The sequence below is a fragment of the Arachis hypogaea genome, chromosome 19 (genome assembly GCF_003086295.3).
Source record: "Arachis hypogaea cultivar Tifrunner chromosome 19, arahy.Tifrunner.gnm2.J5K5, whole genome shotgun sequence".
NCBI lineage: Eukaryota > Viridiplantae > Streptophyta > Magnoliopsida > Fabales > Fabaceae > Arachis > Arachis hypogaea.
Genome location: NC_092054.1, coordinates 3,978,521 through 3,997,557, shown reverse-complemented (window position 1 = coordinate 3,997,557; position 19,037 = coordinate 3,978,521). Strand labels below are relative to the sequence as shown.

Sequence of the window (19,037 nt, the reverse complement as noted above, 5' to 3'; positions counted from 1 at the left end):
ATCTGAATAGCAGAGCAGACGCCCTATCCAAGTTAGCAAGTACCAAGCCAGGAGGGAATAACAGAAGCCTGATCCAGGAAACTCTCCAGGAACCCTCCGTGGTAAAGACAGAGGAAACGCAAGTGATCCTTGAGGTAGCCGGATTAAACCTCGGATGGATGAACCCCTTGATCGAATACATGAAATTCGACATCCTCCCCGGGGAAGAAAAAGAGACTAAGAAAATCCGGAGGGAAGCACAACACTACACCTTGGTGAAAAATACTCTCTACAGAAGGGGGATATCAACACCATTGTTAAAGTGCGTACCGACCTCGAGAACCACCGACGTATTAGAGGAAGTTCACGGCGGGATCTGCGGAAATCATCTCGGAGCAAGATCACTAGCCAGGAAAGTGATCCGAACGGGATTCTACTGGCCGACCTTATAGAAAGATGCCACAGAATTCGTGAAAAAGTGTCAACCATGCCAGATGCATGCAAATTTCCATGTGGCTCCCCCGGAGGAGCTCATCAGTATCACTTCTCCATGGCCCTTTGCAAAATGGGGAATGGATTTGTTAGGTCCTTTTCCCCAGGCGCCAGGACAAGTCAAATACCTGATCGTGGGAATAGATTACTTCACAAAGTGGATAGAAGCAGAACCATTGGCCACCATCACCGCTCAAAAAAGTCGGAGGTTCCTCTACAAAAATATCATCACAAGGTATGGGATACCTTATTCCATTACTACAAATAATGGAACCCAGTTCACCGACTCTACCTTCAGAAACCTAGTAGCCAGTATGAAAATCAAACACCAGTTCACCTCGGTGGAACATCCACAAGCCAATGGACAAGCCGAGGCAGCCAACAAAGTCATACTGGCAGGACTGAAGAAAAGACTACAAGAAGCAAAGGGAGCCTGGACGGAAGAGCTCCCACAAGTGCTATGGGCTTACAGGACAACCCCCCAATCCGCCACTAGAGAAACGCCCTTCCGACTAGTCTATAGCGTAGAAGCCATGATACCAATAGAAATAAGTGAACAAAGCCCAAGGGTGATCCTCCATGACGAGATCGGGAACATACAGGGGCACAAGGAGGAGCTCGATTTGCTCTCCGAAGTCCGTGAAGAAGCCCAGATAAGGGAAGCAGCGTTGAAGCAAAGGATGACTACAAGGTACAACAAAAAAGTCATTCGAAGAACCTTCGCCCCGAACGACTTGGTCTTGATCAGAAACGACATTGGGGTCAACAAATCGGGAGAAGAAAAACTCGCCGCCAATTGGAAGGGACCATACAAAATCAATGAGGTATTAGGAAAAGGTTATTATAAGGTGACCGACCTGAACGGCACCGAGTTACCAAGGTCGTGGCATGCTTATAATATGAAAAGGTACTACAGTTAAAAGCGAACTCTACTCCCTGATGTACTCTTTTCCCAACTTCATGATTTTTTCCCGAAAGTAAAGGGTTTTTTCTGGAGTAGGGTTTTTAACGAGGCATCATAGTAGAGGCTAAGGGAAAATAGGCTGTCAAAAACCCTTAGTAGCAAAAAGGTACCTCCCCAATAAATAAAGATCTTTTCCAATATCTCTTATAAATTCCTTTTTGCTTTTTAAGTCTTTCTACGAAATGCACCGACTTAAGCTCGACAAAGCGTGAAAATCCCATGAACCGACCTAGATGGTCGTCAGGATAAAACGACGAGGTACAAGTCGGTGTAAAGAGGTTATAAAAGTTGATCGTAAGAAACTCGAAACAGCTCCGACTCATAAGTCGAAGGTAAAACCGAGTTGAAGTAAAAACGCATCACAAGAATAATCTAAGTCATAGAAACTCAATGAACCACCAAGTTGAGTATAAGGAATAGCAAAAGATATTGAAAAACCTAGGAAAAAGCTTAAAAGCTGTCTCGAAATCCTTAAAGCAAAAGGGTTCAGAAAGACAGACAAGCCAAAGAAAAGGTTTTCAGAAAAAATCAAGGGGACTTCGAAAAATCAAAATCAGAAAAGCATGCACATAAAAAGGTAGCCGAAAACCCTTATACCAAAAAGGGTATTTTTTGTTAAATAAAACCCTTATCCAAAAAAAAAAAAGGGGGCAATTATAAATATTTTGTTTACGGCCTTAAAAGGCCAAAGGAAATTATCCAGTTACCACTACCACCAAACAAATATAAAAGAGTTTAAAAAAGGGGGGACCCACAGGCCGGGCCCCCATATAGCCAATAAAATTATTTTTTCAGAGGAGTAGACGGATCACCACCAGAATTGGGAAGAGCAGTAGGAGCACCATCAGGGCCAGGAAGAGAGGCAACCATAGGAGAAGGAGAGGAGGTTCCATGAGGTGTTGAGGAGCTCGGAGCATCCTTCGAACGAGGAGGAGACTCAATTATCCTCTGCCCCCGAGTCTTCAAGTCGGAATCAGAGACAGGCTTAGGAGAGGCAGGAGGATAGACTATGGCGCCATCAATAACAACCTTGTCAGGATCCAAAGGAGAAAGATCAAGGTCGGGGGCAAGGACCCTGACCTGCTCCATAAAGATCCTCCAAACCTCCTCGGCACCATCAGCGATAGAGTCCTCCAACTCGGTGTAGGCAGCTCGGGAATTCAATAGATCCTTCCTTACAACCACAAGGTCCTCGAACAAACTTTGATAACTCTCCTGTGCCTTCTTTCTCAAGCCCTCCTCCATGTTACACTGAGCTTGTAACTTGTTCCCCTTCTCCCGAAGATTATCCCTTTCCTCCTTTAGCTTGGCGACCTCCTCCTTCAACCCCTTCTCAGTGTTCTGATATATGAGAAGTCTCTCCTCCAGCTCATCAACTTTCGAAGTTGAACCCAGAGAACTGAGAGGAGTCTTCTCGAACATGTCAAGAAACCTTGTGCACACCCCCGCCGCCCTGGTACTCTCCTCAGCCAGAGCAGTAAGGTGGTTCCGGACAGAAACATCATCCATGCCTATATGGACATGAGGGTAGATGTGTTTCCGGACGAATGCAGGGGCATCCGCCTTAGCCTCACCTTCAAAAGAGGAGCCAGAATCCAACACCTTGCGTTTCTTTTTCTCTGGCTCAGAAGAAAGTTGGGAGGAAAGGGGCGGCTGAGAAAGAGTTGATGAAGGGATCACGATGGGCTGGGAAGGAGTCCCCACATTCCGGGGAGGAGGGGGAGGAGGAGAGATAATCGCCCTGGCGCCGCCAGACCTAGCACGAGACCTTGCCTTGGCTTCCTGAACCCTCTGGTAAGATTCTTGAGCGTTTTTCTTCGCCATCTCTACAAAAACAAATCGGTAGCTAAAAGTCAGACAAGTCGGTAAGAGAAATCGCAAGTCGGAAACAAATGAGAAAAGCAAAAAGCTACCTAATTGTGACTGGACAAAAGTCGGTGACTCCTGGAGAAATTTTTTAGTATCCAAGTATGGGGCCCTCCCCCACACATCTCGGAAGAACCCTACAATGGCCGCCTCCACTTCGTCCAGGTCGTTCAGACCATATTTCTCACAGGGGGAGGCCTCCAACCAGTATAGAGGAAAGCGAGGAGAAGCACTCTCATCCAAGAAAAAGGGGTGGTGACCCTCTACTGCTTGAACTTTGAAAAAATAGTTTTTGAAGTCATGAAAGGACTCATCAAAAAGGGTGAAAACTCTCCGACCTTGTATGGCTCGGAAAGGCACCCACTGTTGCTTATTATTCAGCCCACTGAAGGGCTTGGTCATATGGAAGAGATAGAAGAAAATCCTCAGAGAAGTCGGGAACTCCAAGGCCTGGCTAATGAATTGGTAAATTTTCAAAAAACCCCAAGAGTTGGGGTGAAGCTGAGTGGGAGCAACTCGACAGTGACGCAGCACAGACATCTCAAAATCTGAGAGTGGAAGAAAAACACCCAAACGGGTGACCATGCACTCGTACATAAAGAAAAAATGAGGGGCCGCTCCGTTGGCCCTCCCGAAGCAAATCCGGTCTTCTGGACCGGGGACTACCAACTCATACTTCGGCTCATCCTCCTCAGAAGTACAAATTCTGTGGCGAGTACGAAGGTGGGTGATAAACTCGGTATCGACCGAAGGTTCCTCTCCTAAAACTGTGACATCAACCCACTGGGAAAGAATATCTACGGAAGCCATTTCTTTTCCTAAAAGGGTGAGAAAAAACCTACAAGGGAAAAAGAAAAAGGAAAATCAAAAAACACGGTCTCTAAAGGAAGAATGCGAAACCAAACAGAAGTCTACAAACCAACCTATCTATCTACAAAATAAAGGCATGCAAATAGAAAGCATATCACAGAAGGAGAAAAAGCTAACCTTTATCTGAAAAACGAGGATTAAAGGAAGTAAAAGCCTTCGAATACAAGAATGCAGCACGAACAGGGGAAGAAGAAATTTGAAAAATCGCAGAAACGAAACAACGAAAGAGAGGGAAAGTATTTATAAACATGCTAGGGGCACAAGGGTAAAAGCAGGGCAGTCATTAATAAGAATGCACCGTTACCAAGACCATCAATCCCTACGCATATCCCTAACGGACGCGACGTAACTGTCAGAACCAAAAGGTCACGAAAAGTCACGTCGGTTTCAGACCATCACATCGGTCCTCCAACAAGTCGGCTACGATCCCGAGCAAAATACTCGAACCCAAAACTTGAAAAGAAATTGGGCTCAAGTAGGGGCACTGTTCATACCCTGGCCCAATAGTAAGGGCCCAGGTCCAAATGAAAGGCCTAATCCAAAGGATTAAGCCTCACCCGGCACCGACCTTCAACCTACAAAGTCGGCATTCGCCACGACTTGTTCTAAAGAAGTCGGGAACGAGGGTTAGCTGGTAGATAAGCATTCATTCGAATAAGTAACTGCCCCTAGAATCTCTCTAACCACTTCTGCAAACCCTATCTTAACCTCCCTAAGATAAAGGGACGGTTAACATCCTAGAAAAGCGGCACTACTTCAACGGTGGTTATTGGTTCACCACTATAAGTATCCTGACACCCCTCAGGTATCTCTAGGTCCCAATACTCTCTAGACCTGTTTTGCTCCCTTTGCTGACTTTGACATCGGAGTGTCTTTGCAGGTACCACCCTCCTCACTTCTCACGAACAAGTCGGATGGAGCCCGTGGATCGTCAACCCACTTGCAGGCCTCCTCTTTCATACGTTTGGGCCAACCAATACCGACCAGCCCATTAATCTCCGGTTACCCATCGTAACAAATACCATAAGACTTTCATAAAAATTCTCGTAGAATCGAGAATGAAGTTTTCATTCTGTACATGTCAGATCATGAATATATATAATCTTTTGAGTTCACCATATTTTTATATATTTGCAATTTTAGGCCTTGTTTTACTTAGATGTTTCTATTCTTTATAAATTTGGCAGGTAAAGTAAAATTAGAAAAAATGATGTTATAAATTGATTTTTTAATTATTTTTGTACTAATTAAATTAATTTTTATACTTTATGTTACAATATCTCAATTACATATTTTTTGCAAAATTTACAACCAATTTGGATTTTTATAAATATTAGGAATCATGTTGTCTTTTTATTTTATTAAATAATAATCTATGTAATGTTAAATAAGATTAGAGATCAATTTATTAAATTATTTTTAAAAAAATACACTTTTTTATTAAAAAATTACTATTTATTATGAATGATGATAGTTAAAATATTTATATATATTGTGTTAAATAATTTATTCAAATATATTAAATTATCTAACAACTTCTTGTTTTAACTAAATATTTTATATAAGTAATGTTTTTTATCCTTTAAAAGACAAGGAAGAAGGCAAAGTGATAGGCTCATCAGTCATCACACCTTCATTAATAATCAACCATGATTACCTAAAAGATTATCTCAATCTCTCAACATCTAAACAAAAATTAAGAAGGTCATTAATGCCGTGTTTCCTCCTAACCCAACTAACTCCAAAGTCTTCTTTCCCACTTAGCTAGTAAACCAGCCATTTTAGACTCAGTTGTATAGTGTGTGCAAAGTAAATATTCTTTTCTGGACCCAAAATCGAACCTTCTATACATCTCGTGACTCGCTTCTGACTCACCACCGACTCACTCACTCATTCCCTCCCTCCTTCGAATTTTCTCGAACCTACCACAAAACTCTCTCTCAACTTCCAATAAATCAACCGACAACATTCCTTCTCGCTTCCCAACGGAACCAAACAACTCCTTAACACAATTCAATTCATTTCCGCATTTTCACAAACACGTTCCCTGCAATGGCCGAAGATGGCACCGTAACTCTCTACAACACCACCGTCATCACTGATCCGAAGCACAACCCGTACTCCTTCAAGGTTGGAGTCGCCCAGACTCTTCGCGGCGGAGCCATTCTCCATGTCTCCACCGTCGAACAAGCCAAGATCGCCGAACGAGCTGGCGCATGCGCCGTCGTTGTGTCCGAGTCGCCGTCGCGAGGTGCCGGTGGCATTCTCCGCATGACGGATCCTTCGCTCGTCAAGGATATCAAGCGCGCCGTCTCGATCCCCGTCCTCGCTCGTGCTCGCGTCGGCCATTTCGTCGAGGCTCAGATCCTTGAAGCCATTGGCGTTGATTACGTTGACGAGAGCGAAGCTCTCGCCGTCGCCGATGAGCAAAACCACATCAACAAGCACAATTTCAGGTGAGACAAATTAACTGAATTTAGTTACCAAATTATAACTAAGTTTGTTCATAACAGATTTGAGCTAGGTTATTACATTATGCATGATTTATTTAGATCTAGAAAACCTTAATTATACTCGAGAGTTTGAGAATTAGTCTCATTTCTCACTGAATTCAAGTTTGATTCTATTTAGCTCAGTTCCACCCTCAGCTAACCGAAAAGATGAACTAACTAATATATTTTATCTACTTGTGGCAGGTGGCATAACTAACTAGCAGTTATAACTTATTATAGTTGTTAATTGTTAGGTGTTCTTAGCGGAATTAAAGAATTTGAAATTGTTGATTGAATAGGTTGCTCTGCTGAGTTATGTCTCAGAAAACTCAAGTTGTTTTAACTGTAGCTAATCAGCTAACTAATTGAGCTTCTCAAATCTTGAATTATTCTAGAGCATGAAAACTAGTTTTTAGTTCAATTTTTAAGCAGATGTTGTGCTGAGTATGTTATGCACTCTTTTGATCTCATTTGTTACTAAGAAAGACATTTAGGTTACTGAGTTAGCATTGAAGTTGGGATCAACGTATCATTATTAAGCTTAATGAGTTTTGCGCATAATTAAGTTCGCTTCCTTAATAGAAATAAAAACCATTCTATATACTTATGATGTAACTGGCATAACTAACTGGAAGTTTTATCCAAATGTAATGTTAGGTGCCCTTTTATTTGCGGTGCACGGAACCTGGGAGAAGCATTGAGGAGGGTGAGGGAGGGCGCAGCAATGGTGAGGACTCAAGGGGATTTGACAGGTTCTGGGAATGTTGCAGAGGTTGTGAAGAACGTGAGGTCTGTGATGGGGGACATAAGGATTCTTACTAACATGGATGACGACGAGGTTTTTGCATTCTCGAAGAAGATTGAGGCACCTTACGACCTTGTGGCGCAGACAAAGCAGATGGGTAGGCTTCCAGTGGTGCATTTCGCAGCTGGAGGGATTGTGACCCCTGCAGATGCAGCATTGATGATGCAGCTGGGTTGTGATGGGGTGTTTGTAGGGTCTGAGATTTTCCAATTTGAGGATCCTTACAAGAGAGTTCGGGGGATAGTTCAGGCTGTTAGGCACTACAATGATCTTCATGTGTTGGTTGAGACTAGCTGTGGCTTGACTCGGGCTATGGCTGATCTTAATCTTAATGGAGACAGGATTGAGGATTGAGCCATTTGATTGATGGTGCCTAATGATTGAATCCGTGTATTGAAATGTATCGTTCACTTTTTTCTGGTATAGAACTATAGATATAAATTTGTATCAATGATGAGAACTATGTAACAGCAGTTAAGCGTATATCATATATAATCATTTAGGTCTATTTTGTCATCGTACATGAAATGTGCTGCTTTTTGTTTTGGTGCCTCTGTTGTTCTTGATCTTAATCATTTGATCTTATTCTAGTTGCCTTGAATTTGAGTTGCCGAGATAAATTAGAACTATTTCAGTATTGATCCTTTCTGTGTGGAATTCGTCCATTTTATTCCATTATCCCAAGTTAATTCGTCCATTTTGTTTCATTATCTCAAGTTCTCAACACATACGATCTTTGCTCATGTATTGTTCTTCTGAATGCACTATTATGTATTGTTCTTCAGTGTTGAATATCAGATTAGAGATATAGGCTTTATATAAGTTATTCTGTTTTGATATAGTTTCCGTCTTTAGATATCTAATTCTGTTGTATTTCCTAGTATTAAGGGATCTGATTCTATACCTATGTATATATATATATTGACGTTGAGAGATGATTCTCTCAAGGAATTCATCCAAAACACAATCCTTGTCTCTCTATTCGTGTATTTCAAGCTGGTATCAGAGCGGGTTCCGACCCGGCTCTAGTTTCTATTTGTTTTTCTTCTTTTCCGGCTGCAATCTCTCAGCCGTGTTCCCTTTTCCCACCAGCTGACACTATCAGCTGTGTCTCTTCGTCAGAAACTGTTTTTCCGGCTGTTTCTGAGTGTCTGCCATCATGTCTTCTGAGGTAACCCCCGACACCAACTCCAATGGTGGCAAACCGGCTGTTCTAACATCTGTCGTTTCTGGAACTGCTATAATGACTTTTGAAAAATTGATGGGTGCCAAAAATTACCTTTCTTGGGCTGATTCTGTGGAACTTTGGTTTATGGGCCAAGGCTATGAAGACCACCTTACTAAATTTGTTGATGATGTTCGCGCCGCTGACAAAACCACTTGGAAGAAGATTGATGCCCAGCTATGTAACCTTATGTGGCAGACCATTGATCCACCAAAGTTGACTATGTTTCGGGCTTACAAAACTTGTAAAAAGGTGTGGGATCGTGCTAAAGCTTTATACACTAATGATATTGCAAGATTTTACCATGTTGCTAAGAAGCTGTGTAGTTTACAGCTTCAAGGAACTGATATGGAATCTTATGTTGGGGCTATGGAAGCTGTCAAGGAAGAGTTTTCGACTCTCTTTCCCTATGTGTCTAATGCTGATGACCATCATGCTCAACAGGGAAAGCTGTTTTTGGTACTTACGTTACTTGGGTTGCTAGCTGAACTTGAATCTCTTCGGCAACAAATATTGGGCACCTCCCCCGTTCCTTCCTTTCAAGACGTATTTGCACGACTCTTGCATTGGCATCCTAATCTTCTTCTCAAGTGTCCTTTCAAGTGCCCACTCGCGGCGGCCGTAGAGGTCGTGGTAATAATCGTGGTAATCGTACTCGACTTAGTTGTACCTATTGCCATAGGATTGGTCATACTCAGGATAAATGTTATGCTCTCCATGGTCGTCCTACCAAGGTAGCTAATGTTGTCCAAACTAATGAGCCATCTGATGTTCACTCCGCCGCACAATCACAAGGGACATTTGTCTCTGGCAATGATTATGATGAGTTTCTCAAGTACCAAGCTTCAAAGCAGGTATCTACTCCCGTTGCTTCGGTGGCCCACTCTGGTAATTTTGTTGCTTGTATCTCTCATTCCTCTTCTCTTGGACCATGGGTCCTTGACTCAGGTGCTTCTGATCACATTTCTGGTATTTCTTCTATCCTCTCTAAACTTGAACACCCTGCATTTCTTTCTTCTATCACTTTGGCTAATGGTTCTAAAATTGGTGCTAAGGGAATAGGTCAAGCTACTCCTCTTCCTACATTACCTTTGAAATCTGTTCTTTACATGCCCAATTGTCCTTTCAATTTGATTTCTATTAGCCAACTTACTCGTTTTCTCAATTGTTCTGTTGTCTTTTTTGCTGACTCCGTCATTGTACAGGATCCAGGGACGGGACAGACGATTGGTACAGGATGTGAGTCTCAATGACTGTATCGGCTTGCCTTACCCACTACTACTGTGTCTTCTGTTGCTGCTGTTGCGTCTCCGGACGTGGTCCATTGTCGCCTGGGACATCCCAGCCTCTCGAAGTTACAAGCTATGGTCCCGAGTTTATCTCGTCTTACTACCTTAGAGTGTCAAACTTGTCATTTAGGTAAACATGTTCGTAGTTCTTTTTCAAGTCGTGTCAATACACGAGCTGCGTCTCCCTTTTCTCTTATTCATTGTGATGTATGGGGACCTATTCGGGTTACTTCTCATTCTGGTTTTCATTATTTTGTCACCTTTATTGATGACTTTTCTCGTTGCACTTGGTTATATTTAATGAAGGACAGATCTAAATTATTTGTACATTTCAAGTCTTTCTGTTCTGAAATTCAAAACCAATTCAAAACTTCAATTAAAATTTTACGAAGTGACAATGCTCGTGAGTATTTTTCAGCACCCTTTTTGTCTTACTTGTCCTCCCAAGGCATTCTACATCAGCCGTCTTGTCCTCATACCCCTCAACAGAATGGTGTGGCTGAGCATAAACATCGTCACTTGATTGAAATTGCTCGCACTCTTCTTCTCCATACTCATGTTCCCCTTAAGTTTTGGGGTGAGGCTGTTTTGACTGCATGTTATTTAATTAATCTTATGCCTTCTTCTGTTTTGCAAAATCAAGTTCCTCATTCCATTTTATTTCCTCATGAGCACATTTTTTCTCTTCCACTACGAGTCTTTGGTTGTACTTGTTTCATCCATGATCTTACCCCAGGCAAAGACAAGTTAACTGCTCGCTCTATCAAATGTGTTTTCTTAGGGTACACTCGATTTCAAAAGGGTTATCATTGTTATTCTCCAGCTCTTGATCGTTTCTTCGTGTCTGCCAATGTCATTTCTCTGCACCCGACATCACTTCACCTTCCATTACGGAGGTGCTTCCTGTTCCTTACTTAGATAGGCCTCCTATTCCCACAAAGCCTCTCCAGGTTTATCATCGCCGTCCACGGCCTGCAGTCCAAGATAACTCATCTCCTAAACCCGTGGTTGAACCGTCCTTAGATCCTTCTTCGGGAGTTAGCAGTAGTCCTCCTATTGCTCTCAGACAAGGTATACTCGTTCCACCCGTAATCCTAATCCTATTTATAATTTTTTTAGTTACCATCTTCGCACTATGCTTTTACATCCTCTTTGTCTTCTGTTTCTATACCCAAAACAACAGCAGAAGCTCTTTCACATCCAGGGTGGCGCCAAGCTATGATTGAGGAGATGTCTGCCTTACATTCTACTGGTACTTGGGATCTTGTTCTATTGCTACCGGACAAATCTACTGTGGGTTGTCGTTGGATCTATACTATTAAGGTCGGCTCAGACGGAACCATTGATCGATTAAAAGCTCGCCTTGTGGCTAAGGGCTACACTCAAATCTTTGGTTTGGAATATGGTGATACCTTCTCTCCTGTTGCGAAGATGGCCTCTGTTCGTCTTTTTCTTTCTATGGCTGCCATTCGCCATTGGCCTCTTCATCAACTTGATATTAAAAATGCTTTCTTACATGGTGATCTCGAGGAGGAAGTATACATGGAGCAACCTCCCGGGTTTGTTGCTCAGGGGGAGTCTTCCGGCTTAGTATGTCATTTACGCTGATCTTTATATGGCTTGAAACAATCCCCTCGAGCTTGGTTTGATCGCTTTAGTGCTGTTATTTCTAAATTTAGCATGATTCAGAGTGAAGCAGATCATTCAGTTTTCTCCCGTCATTCTTCCTCCATGATCTCCATATATTTGGTTGTTTATGTGGATGATATTGTCATTACTGGAGATGATCATGAGGGAATCACTCAGTTAAAACAACACTTGTTTGATCACTTTCAGACTAAGGATATAGGGAAGTTAAAATATTTTCTAGGAATTGAAGTGGCACAATCTAATGCTGGGATCTGTATCTCACAGAGAAAATATGCTCTGGATATTCTTGAAGAAACTGGAATGTTGGATTCTAGACCTGTAAATACACCAATGGATCCCAACACAAAACTTAGTCCAGATCAAGGAGAACCTCTTGCAGATCCTGGTAGATATCGCAGATTAATTGGCCAATTGAATTATTTGACAGTCACTCGGCCAGATATTTCATTTGCCACAAGTATCCTAAGTCAGTTTCTTGACTCCCCATGCGATAGTCATTGGGACGCAGCTGTTAGAGTCCTTAGATATATCAAAGGTGCTCCAGGAAAAGGTTTGTTGTATGAAGATAAATGACATAACTAGATTGTTGGGTATATTGATGCAGATTGGGCAGGATCTCCATCTGATAGACGTTCTACATCTGGTTATTGTGTTTTTATTGGTGGAAACATGATATCTTGGAAGAGTAAGAAGCAAAATGTTGTAGCAAGATCTAGTGCGGAAGCTGAATATAGAGCTATGGCACTTGCCACATGTGAACTTATATGGTTGAAGCAATTAGTTAAGGAACTTAAGTTTTGTGAGCCGAGTAAGATGGAACTGGTGTGCGATAATCAAGCTGCCTTACATATTGCTTCCAACCCTGTGTTTCATGAACGGACCAAGCACATAGAAATTGATTGCCATTTCATAAGGGAGAAGTTGCAAAGTGGGGAAATAGTAACAGCCTTTGTCAACTCCAATGATCAACTTGCAGATATTTTCACCAAAGCTCTCCGGAGTCCTCGGATACAATACATATGTAACAAGCTTGGTGCATATGATTTATATGCTCCAGCTTAAGAGGGAGTGTTGAATATCATATTAGAGATACAGGCTTTATATAAGTTATTCTATTTTGATATAGTTTCCGTCTTTAGATATCTGATTCTGTTGTATCTCCTAGTATTAAGAGATCTGATTCTGTACTTATATATATATATATATATATATATATATTGACGCTGAGAGATGATTCTCTCAAAGAATTCATCCAAAACACAATCTTTGTCTCACTCCATTCGTGTATTTCAAGTTTCAGAATGCCCTATTATTACTTCGTATGTGTGTTTTAGACTTTAGATGAAGAACAAGAGGAGAAGATATTTGGCACATATCCTCAAGCAATGATGATCAAATATCAATTACTGTGGAAACTAAATGTGGTAATGCTTTTCAATATCAAACCTGCATTTCAATTGTTTTATATTACATCTGTTATTCTAATGATTATATCATTCTAATGTCTCCCACGAAAACAAGGGGAGGGAGTGAATTCAATTCATTGTCTTATATAGTTTCCTGCATTTGAATATTTCCATTACTAAACAATAACCTTAGTGTTATCTCATATGCTGCAAACACAGCACCATTCACCACAAAAGCTCTAGCAACTGCAGTTCCTAGTCCACGCCATAGAACAGCATGCCCTTCTTCCTTAATACTCTTTCTAAGGCAATCAACAATGCCATTGTATTTTAAAGAATCTGGTGTTTGTGCCTGTAACCTCGTTTTCACAACATCAAAAGGGTAGCAAGAAATCCAGCTTGTTACCCCAGCTAACCCACCTGCTGTTAACATAGTTGTCAAGCTTTCTTGGCCACTTCTTCTACATCCCGGGTGAAGCTGTTCTCTTACGTATTCATATGTCCAGAAATAGATACCATGGGCAGGTGCATCTCTTATCACAGTGATGCCTAGTCCTCTGTAGATTCCTCTGAGTCCTTCCTTTCTCCATATGTTCTTGGCAACCATAACAGGACCCTTTTGGGGTTCTGTCAAGTGGTTTGCACCGCGGCGCAGTTGAAGACGAATCTTAATCAGCTCTACTGGGGAAAGAATTATGCTCTGGAGAGCACCAGTGCCAACTCCTCCTAATGCTACACCCTTATAGGAAGGAGGGTCTTTGGGAGAAACAGATTTGTCAAAAACTCTTGAGAGAACTGCATAAGTTTGGAAAACTGCAGCATTCTGTCACCAACAAACACAAGAATTTTGAGCATATGACAATTGTACTTGAAGTTGCATTAGATGTTGTGATTTGGAAATCTTGTAAAGAGATAATAAAATAAACAATGACATGACATACTTATGTCTAACATATAAATGGGGTGGATCTGGTCATCGACATCAAAGTAATTGTTAGGTAGGGGTATTTACATCGAAAAAAATTCTATGTACTGCATTTGCATATATTATCTTTGAGACAGAAATACAAAGACAATAGAAAAAATTTATGTGGTTGTGATGACAAGGATATAAACAAAATTCTCTATTCTAGAGAGAGAAAATTTATTCTCTATACTTCATTAAAAATGAAGACAGAAAATATCTATCTATATCTCTTCTTGTCTGTATTACTGTGAATTCAAATGCAGCAAGTGAGTAGATCCATTTCTGATGTGTGTGTGCTTAAAAATTGTGATAAACTTGTGTTTGTAGCACATTGCAAACTCCTACTATTTGACATGTGCATCATTGTAATGAAGTTAAAGTCACAATAAAATAAAAAGAAGAAAAAAGCCTAACGTCAAAGTTATTTTTATACAGTTCAAATAATGATTTCAATGTCTAGATTGTAAAAGATAATTTTGTAACAGCCAAAATCCCATCTAGAATCAAATACCAATAAACCTTGCATGACACATGACTATGGCCCCATGACACCTACCAACTTCAGATGTTGGCTCTATGCCTCTGTGCTTGTTCCCCACCATAGCCAAAAATGACACTAAACAAAGCAAAACTGGCCCTCGTGGAAAACGTTGGGTGGATGAACAAGAACTTTCTTGAAGCATCTCATTAATTTGACAACATGGCAAATGAACCTTTAATGGTAGTCACATTCTAGGTTCATGCTAATGTCTCAATTATGGGGTCCGAACGGATCAAAACCACTGTTCAATCTATGAATGACTAAATTGTCTCATAGTTAAATGATACATAAGAGTAAGCAAATATAAATTTAAATGTGACTTCATCGTACTACAATCGTTACTATTGAGGTGGCATGTGGTGTGTCTAAGTTGTAACCCGTGTTCATTTTCCAACCTAATGCCGTGAAGTAGTGATCTTAACCTAACCATGTTCATTGAATATTGCTTGAATTGGAGAAAAAGGTGTTTGTGAGTCACTGAGTCCTTATCCTAATGGCTCTTGATCAATTCAAAAGAAAAGAGGATTCATATGATTCTATATTCTATTGCTATCATTATACACAAAGATTATAAAAAATAAAGGCGTGAGAAAAGTGACTTTCCAAAGGGAATTGGGCACTCACATCAATGACTATTTTCCAAATGGAAATAATAAAAAAGACTATTGCACAAAAGAATATTATATCCCATGTGACCTAGACCTATTAGTTATATGCTTCTTCCATGTTGTATCTATCAGAACAAGAACAAGAGAAGATTCAGAATTATGCAATGGAGATTTTGTGTGACATAATTTTTCATATATACATGCAACCCATGTATTGATATGATGAACTTGAGAATCTGCATATTATAAAACATATGAATTTAAAGGAGAAAATATAAAACATCTCAACTCCCAATCATATCTTAATATATAAAAATAGAGAATTCCTCTCTCATTATTTAAAAGAAGGTGAATTTGATATTTATAAAGATGGCAATCAAGAATGATGAATGGTACCTGAAATGTAACAGAGGCCAAAGGTGCACCCATGCCACGGTAGAGAGAAGCTGGTCCTTCCTTAGCAATAGCATTTCTAAGAACACTGAATGCTGATGATGATGAACCACCAAAAATGTTTGAGCTTTGTTGCCTTATCCTTATTGTATCTAATGGATAACCAGATACAATTCCAGCAATCCCTCCAAACCCTCCAGCTACAAACTCTTTTCCCCAACTTGATGCAAGAAACTCTGGCCAGAAATCCATTATCTTCTTTCTTCTCTTCCTTCTTCTCTCATTCCCCAAAACATGAGAATGAGAATAAGATCAGACACTAATGTATCAGATTTCAGAAGAAACAAACACACCCCAGAAAGGAAAAACTATATATTTGTATCTATCAGGTTGTTGATGTTTCCTTCACGGATCAAATTGCACTAAAAGCTATCACTTTCGAAGGTTTTTTGCTTATTGAGCTTTCTTTTCTCTTGGTTGTGCCTATGCTTTACAAAAATGTCGGAAAATTGAACCGGCTATTCAGCTTGCTAAAATGCTCTCTTTCGTTCAAAGCTTGAATCTTTTTCTTGTTTGTGACAAACCCAGGAAGCAAAAAATATCCAAAACTGAAAACAACTCCTGATTTTTCTCAGACCTTTGTATGTTTTCCTTCGTTTTCTTCTTGTTTTTATTACTTCCTTTTCCTTTGGTTGAAAGAAGGTAGGGTAGAAAAGAGAGCTGGGAGTCTGGGACAATTCACAACCTCACTTTGATGCCGCTGTTGTAAATTATGGGCCAAAAAAGAAAAGGACAAAAGCCACCGGTTAGTATTTTGTTTGCTATATTTGAAGTGCAAAGAAAAGGCCAATGCTTTATGTTTCATGAGGAGAACCAACACGTGCCTCCCATGTGTACCAATACATGAATTACACGTGGCATGTTGTTGTCATGGATCACGGTTAATTTTGCTTTTATTGCATTCTAATGTTCACCAACTTTTTGATAACTTTATGAGGCACCCAATTGAATTTTGCATTAGTGTTCGGTCCATACAAGGTAGTAAGAGATTATTGCACGTTAATTTTATGAAAACTAGATAAATTTTTTTTTTTCATATTCTCTAATCTCTCTTCTTTTCTTACATCTCTTTAGTTGGGTGATAATATATTTTATATGAAAAAATTTTGGGTTAATATTTTTATTAAAATTTGGCTAGTATTTAACTATTAAAAAAAAGTAAATAATTTTATATTATTGGATATAATTTTATACCATTAAAAATACTAATAATAATTAATTAATAATTACAAATTATAAAATTTGTTCGCTCCTTAATACTCTTTTATTGGATAATTTTGTTAACAAATTTCTAGACAACTTATGAGCTGGTGAGAGTTCCTGGGCCCTGAGTTGCCCAAGTTGTTTGCAGAAATTTGTTATCATTTTGTGTCATGGAAAAAGCATTTTGCACACTAGCTTTGGATATTCACTTTGCATTTTTCTTTTTTTTTTTCTTCTAATTTTTTGTTGAAAGCTTAAACTCAACAAGTTTGAAAAACAAATTAAGAATTAAAAATCTTGTTTGATATCAAATATGATCAAATTAAAATGTTCATATAGCAATGTTCTTTGTGTTGGGGTTGAAATTACACTTTGTTGTACATGTTAGTGCTACATATTGATCATCATCATCAATATTTTTTAATTATATATATATATATATATGTTATGAACAAGTTTGATTATTTTATAATGATAAATTTGATTATATGTTATGACAACTTTGATATTTAGGTAGTTAATTATTTTATTAGAAATATATAAATAACATGCATGAATATATACAAATATATCACTTTTAGAGATAATATTTGATTCTGTTTTGTGGTTCTTATTTAATTATTTGCTAACATTTGGCCTCAAAATATATATTCTATCTAACTATTTTGTTTTAATTGTGAGTAGTGTGTTTGAACTATAATACATGGTTTCAATTGATACTTTCACATAAAAATGAGAATAATTGTTTTTTATCATCAAATCCTTAATGCTTTAATTATTTAGATTAATCTTATCTCCAAATGATATTATAAACAAAAGTTAATACACTAGGCTGACATTATTGAATTCACTTTGAAAAGAGAAGAATGCAACTAAAAGTTGATAAGAGATGTAGAAAATTGGATGGAAAAGTGATAAGCACAAAGACTGTATGTTATAGGAAACAACATTTCAAAACCTTAAACAACTAAAAAATTGGTGTGGTTAAAATCAATTTCTCTGTTTTTTTTTTTTTTAAATTTATAATAACATATATACTTGTGGCTCCTTGAAGTGTTGGGTGCATGTGATTTTGATTATGATTTCCAAACATTGAAATTTCCTAGATTGGAATTTGGAGGCATTATGATAGTTCGTAGTGTTCAAATTGAATTGTATTACCAACACCATATAGTATTAGAATATTCTTTATTTCATGGTGACATAATCCTATTGTTCCAAACTTTATTTCAATCATGTTTTTTAGGGAAAGAGATGGGAGACTTGATTAGTGATTACTCAATCAATATAATGTGTGGGGTCCATTATGTCATATTATTAGAATGGGAAAAATAAGAGTATCTTTTGGAAAGTGAAATCCACTTGGATTTATTTGATATGCCTATCTGGTTTTGTTATGCTATTTACTTATCTACTCACATCTCAATATCTCATATAAGTCCTCGTTCATTCTTTTTCTCATGAATCTCATCAAACCCTCCTTTTGCTTTTTTCTTTTTGTTTTTGTTTTTAAAAACATTATTATTATTATTAAATAAGGAATAAATGTAACAAAAAAAATTTAAAAATTTATATTTTAGATAGATTAATTTCTAAAAAAAATATCAATAAAGTCCTCTAAAAAAATAAACGTGAATAAGTTAGTTTAAATTAAAATTTTTTGTCTTAATTATAGGGACTAATTTAAAATAATGTGTCTACATCTGTTATTTTGAAAGACTTTATTAATATTTTTTTCAAACAACTAATATATCTGATGTGTAAATTTTTAGAAATTTATTTGTTACTTTATTCTAAAAATAAATGATGTTAAAAGTAAATATAATTATGTATATTTCAAAGAAAAGGTGACATATTACTGTTATTTTATTTAAAATTATATAAAATAATTTAAGAGACTTCGTGCCTGTTTGGGCACCATTATTTTGATAAAAAAAAGATCTTTTTTCAATGAAAAAAGATCTTTTTTTATTTTTTGGTGTGTTTGACAAATTTCGAGTAGTAAAAATAAAAGCACTAGAAAAATCAGAAAAATATCTTTTTTTTGAAAGATCTTTTTTCCTTAAAAAAAAAGATGTTTTTCAGGTAATAAATAAACAAAAAGTACTTTTATATTGTTATATCCAAACATAATTGATAGATAAAAAGATGTTTTTGCATGAGATATCCAAACATAAAATTACTTTTACTTTTCCATAAGATATTTTAAAAAAAGATAACTCGACAA

The 19,037-nt window shown here is 38.4% G+C and overlaps 2 protein-coding genes across 2 annotated transcripts; one reads left to right on the top strand and one right to left on the bottom strand.

Annotated features, from left to right (window-relative positions):
- The first annotated feature begins 5,838 nt into the window (after positions 1 to 5,838).
- Positions 5,839 to 7,989, top strand: LOC112775185 (pyridoxal 5'-phosphate synthase-like subunit PDX1.2). Its single transcript, XM_025818676.3, has 2 exons — positions 5,839 to 6,627; positions 7,321 to 7,989. The coding sequence occupies exons 1-2, from the start codon at positions 6,224 to 6,226 to the stop codon at positions 7,820 to 7,822; spliced, it is 906 nt and encodes a 301-aa protein (XP_025674461.1). The 5' UTR covers positions 5,839 to 6,223; the 3' UTR covers positions 7,823 to 7,989.
- A 5,046-nt stretch (positions 7,990 to 13,035) lies between these two features.
- LOC112775184 (mitochondrial arginine transporter BAC2) lies at positions 13,036 to 16,376 on the bottom strand. The gene is made up of 2 exons (XM_025818675.3): positions 15,551 to 16,376; positions 13,036 to 13,861 (listed from the first exon to the last, which is right to left on the bottom strand). The coding sequence occupies exons 1-2, from the start codon at positions 15,797 to 15,799 to the stop codon at positions 13,181 to 13,183; spliced, it is 930 nt and encodes a 309-aa protein (XP_025674460.1). The 5' UTR covers positions 15,800 to 16,376; the 3' UTR covers positions 13,036 to 13,180.
- Positions 16,377 to 19,037: the final 2,661 nt, after the last annotated feature.

What these genes read in the sequence shown, in the direction of transcription:
- LOC112775185 (XM_025818676.3), top strand. Translation starts at nt 6,224, where the DNA reads ATGGCCGAAGATGGCACCGTAACTCTCTACAACACCACCGTCATCACT. An exon ending in ATCAACAAGCACAATTTCAG is followed by an intron (nt 6,628 to 7,320) that starts GTGAGACAAATT and finishes ATGTAATGTTAG; the next exon opens with GTGCCCTTTTATTTGCGGTG.
- LOC112775184 (XM_025818675.3), bottom strand. Translation starts at nt 15,799, where the DNA reads ATGGATTTCTGGCCAGAGTTTCTTGCATCAAGTTGGGGAAAAGAGTTT. An exon ending in TGGCCTCTGTTACATTTCAG is followed by an intron (nt 13,862 to 15,550) that starts GTACCATTCATC and finishes TGTTGGTGACAG; the next exon opens with AATGCTGCAGTTTTCCAAAC.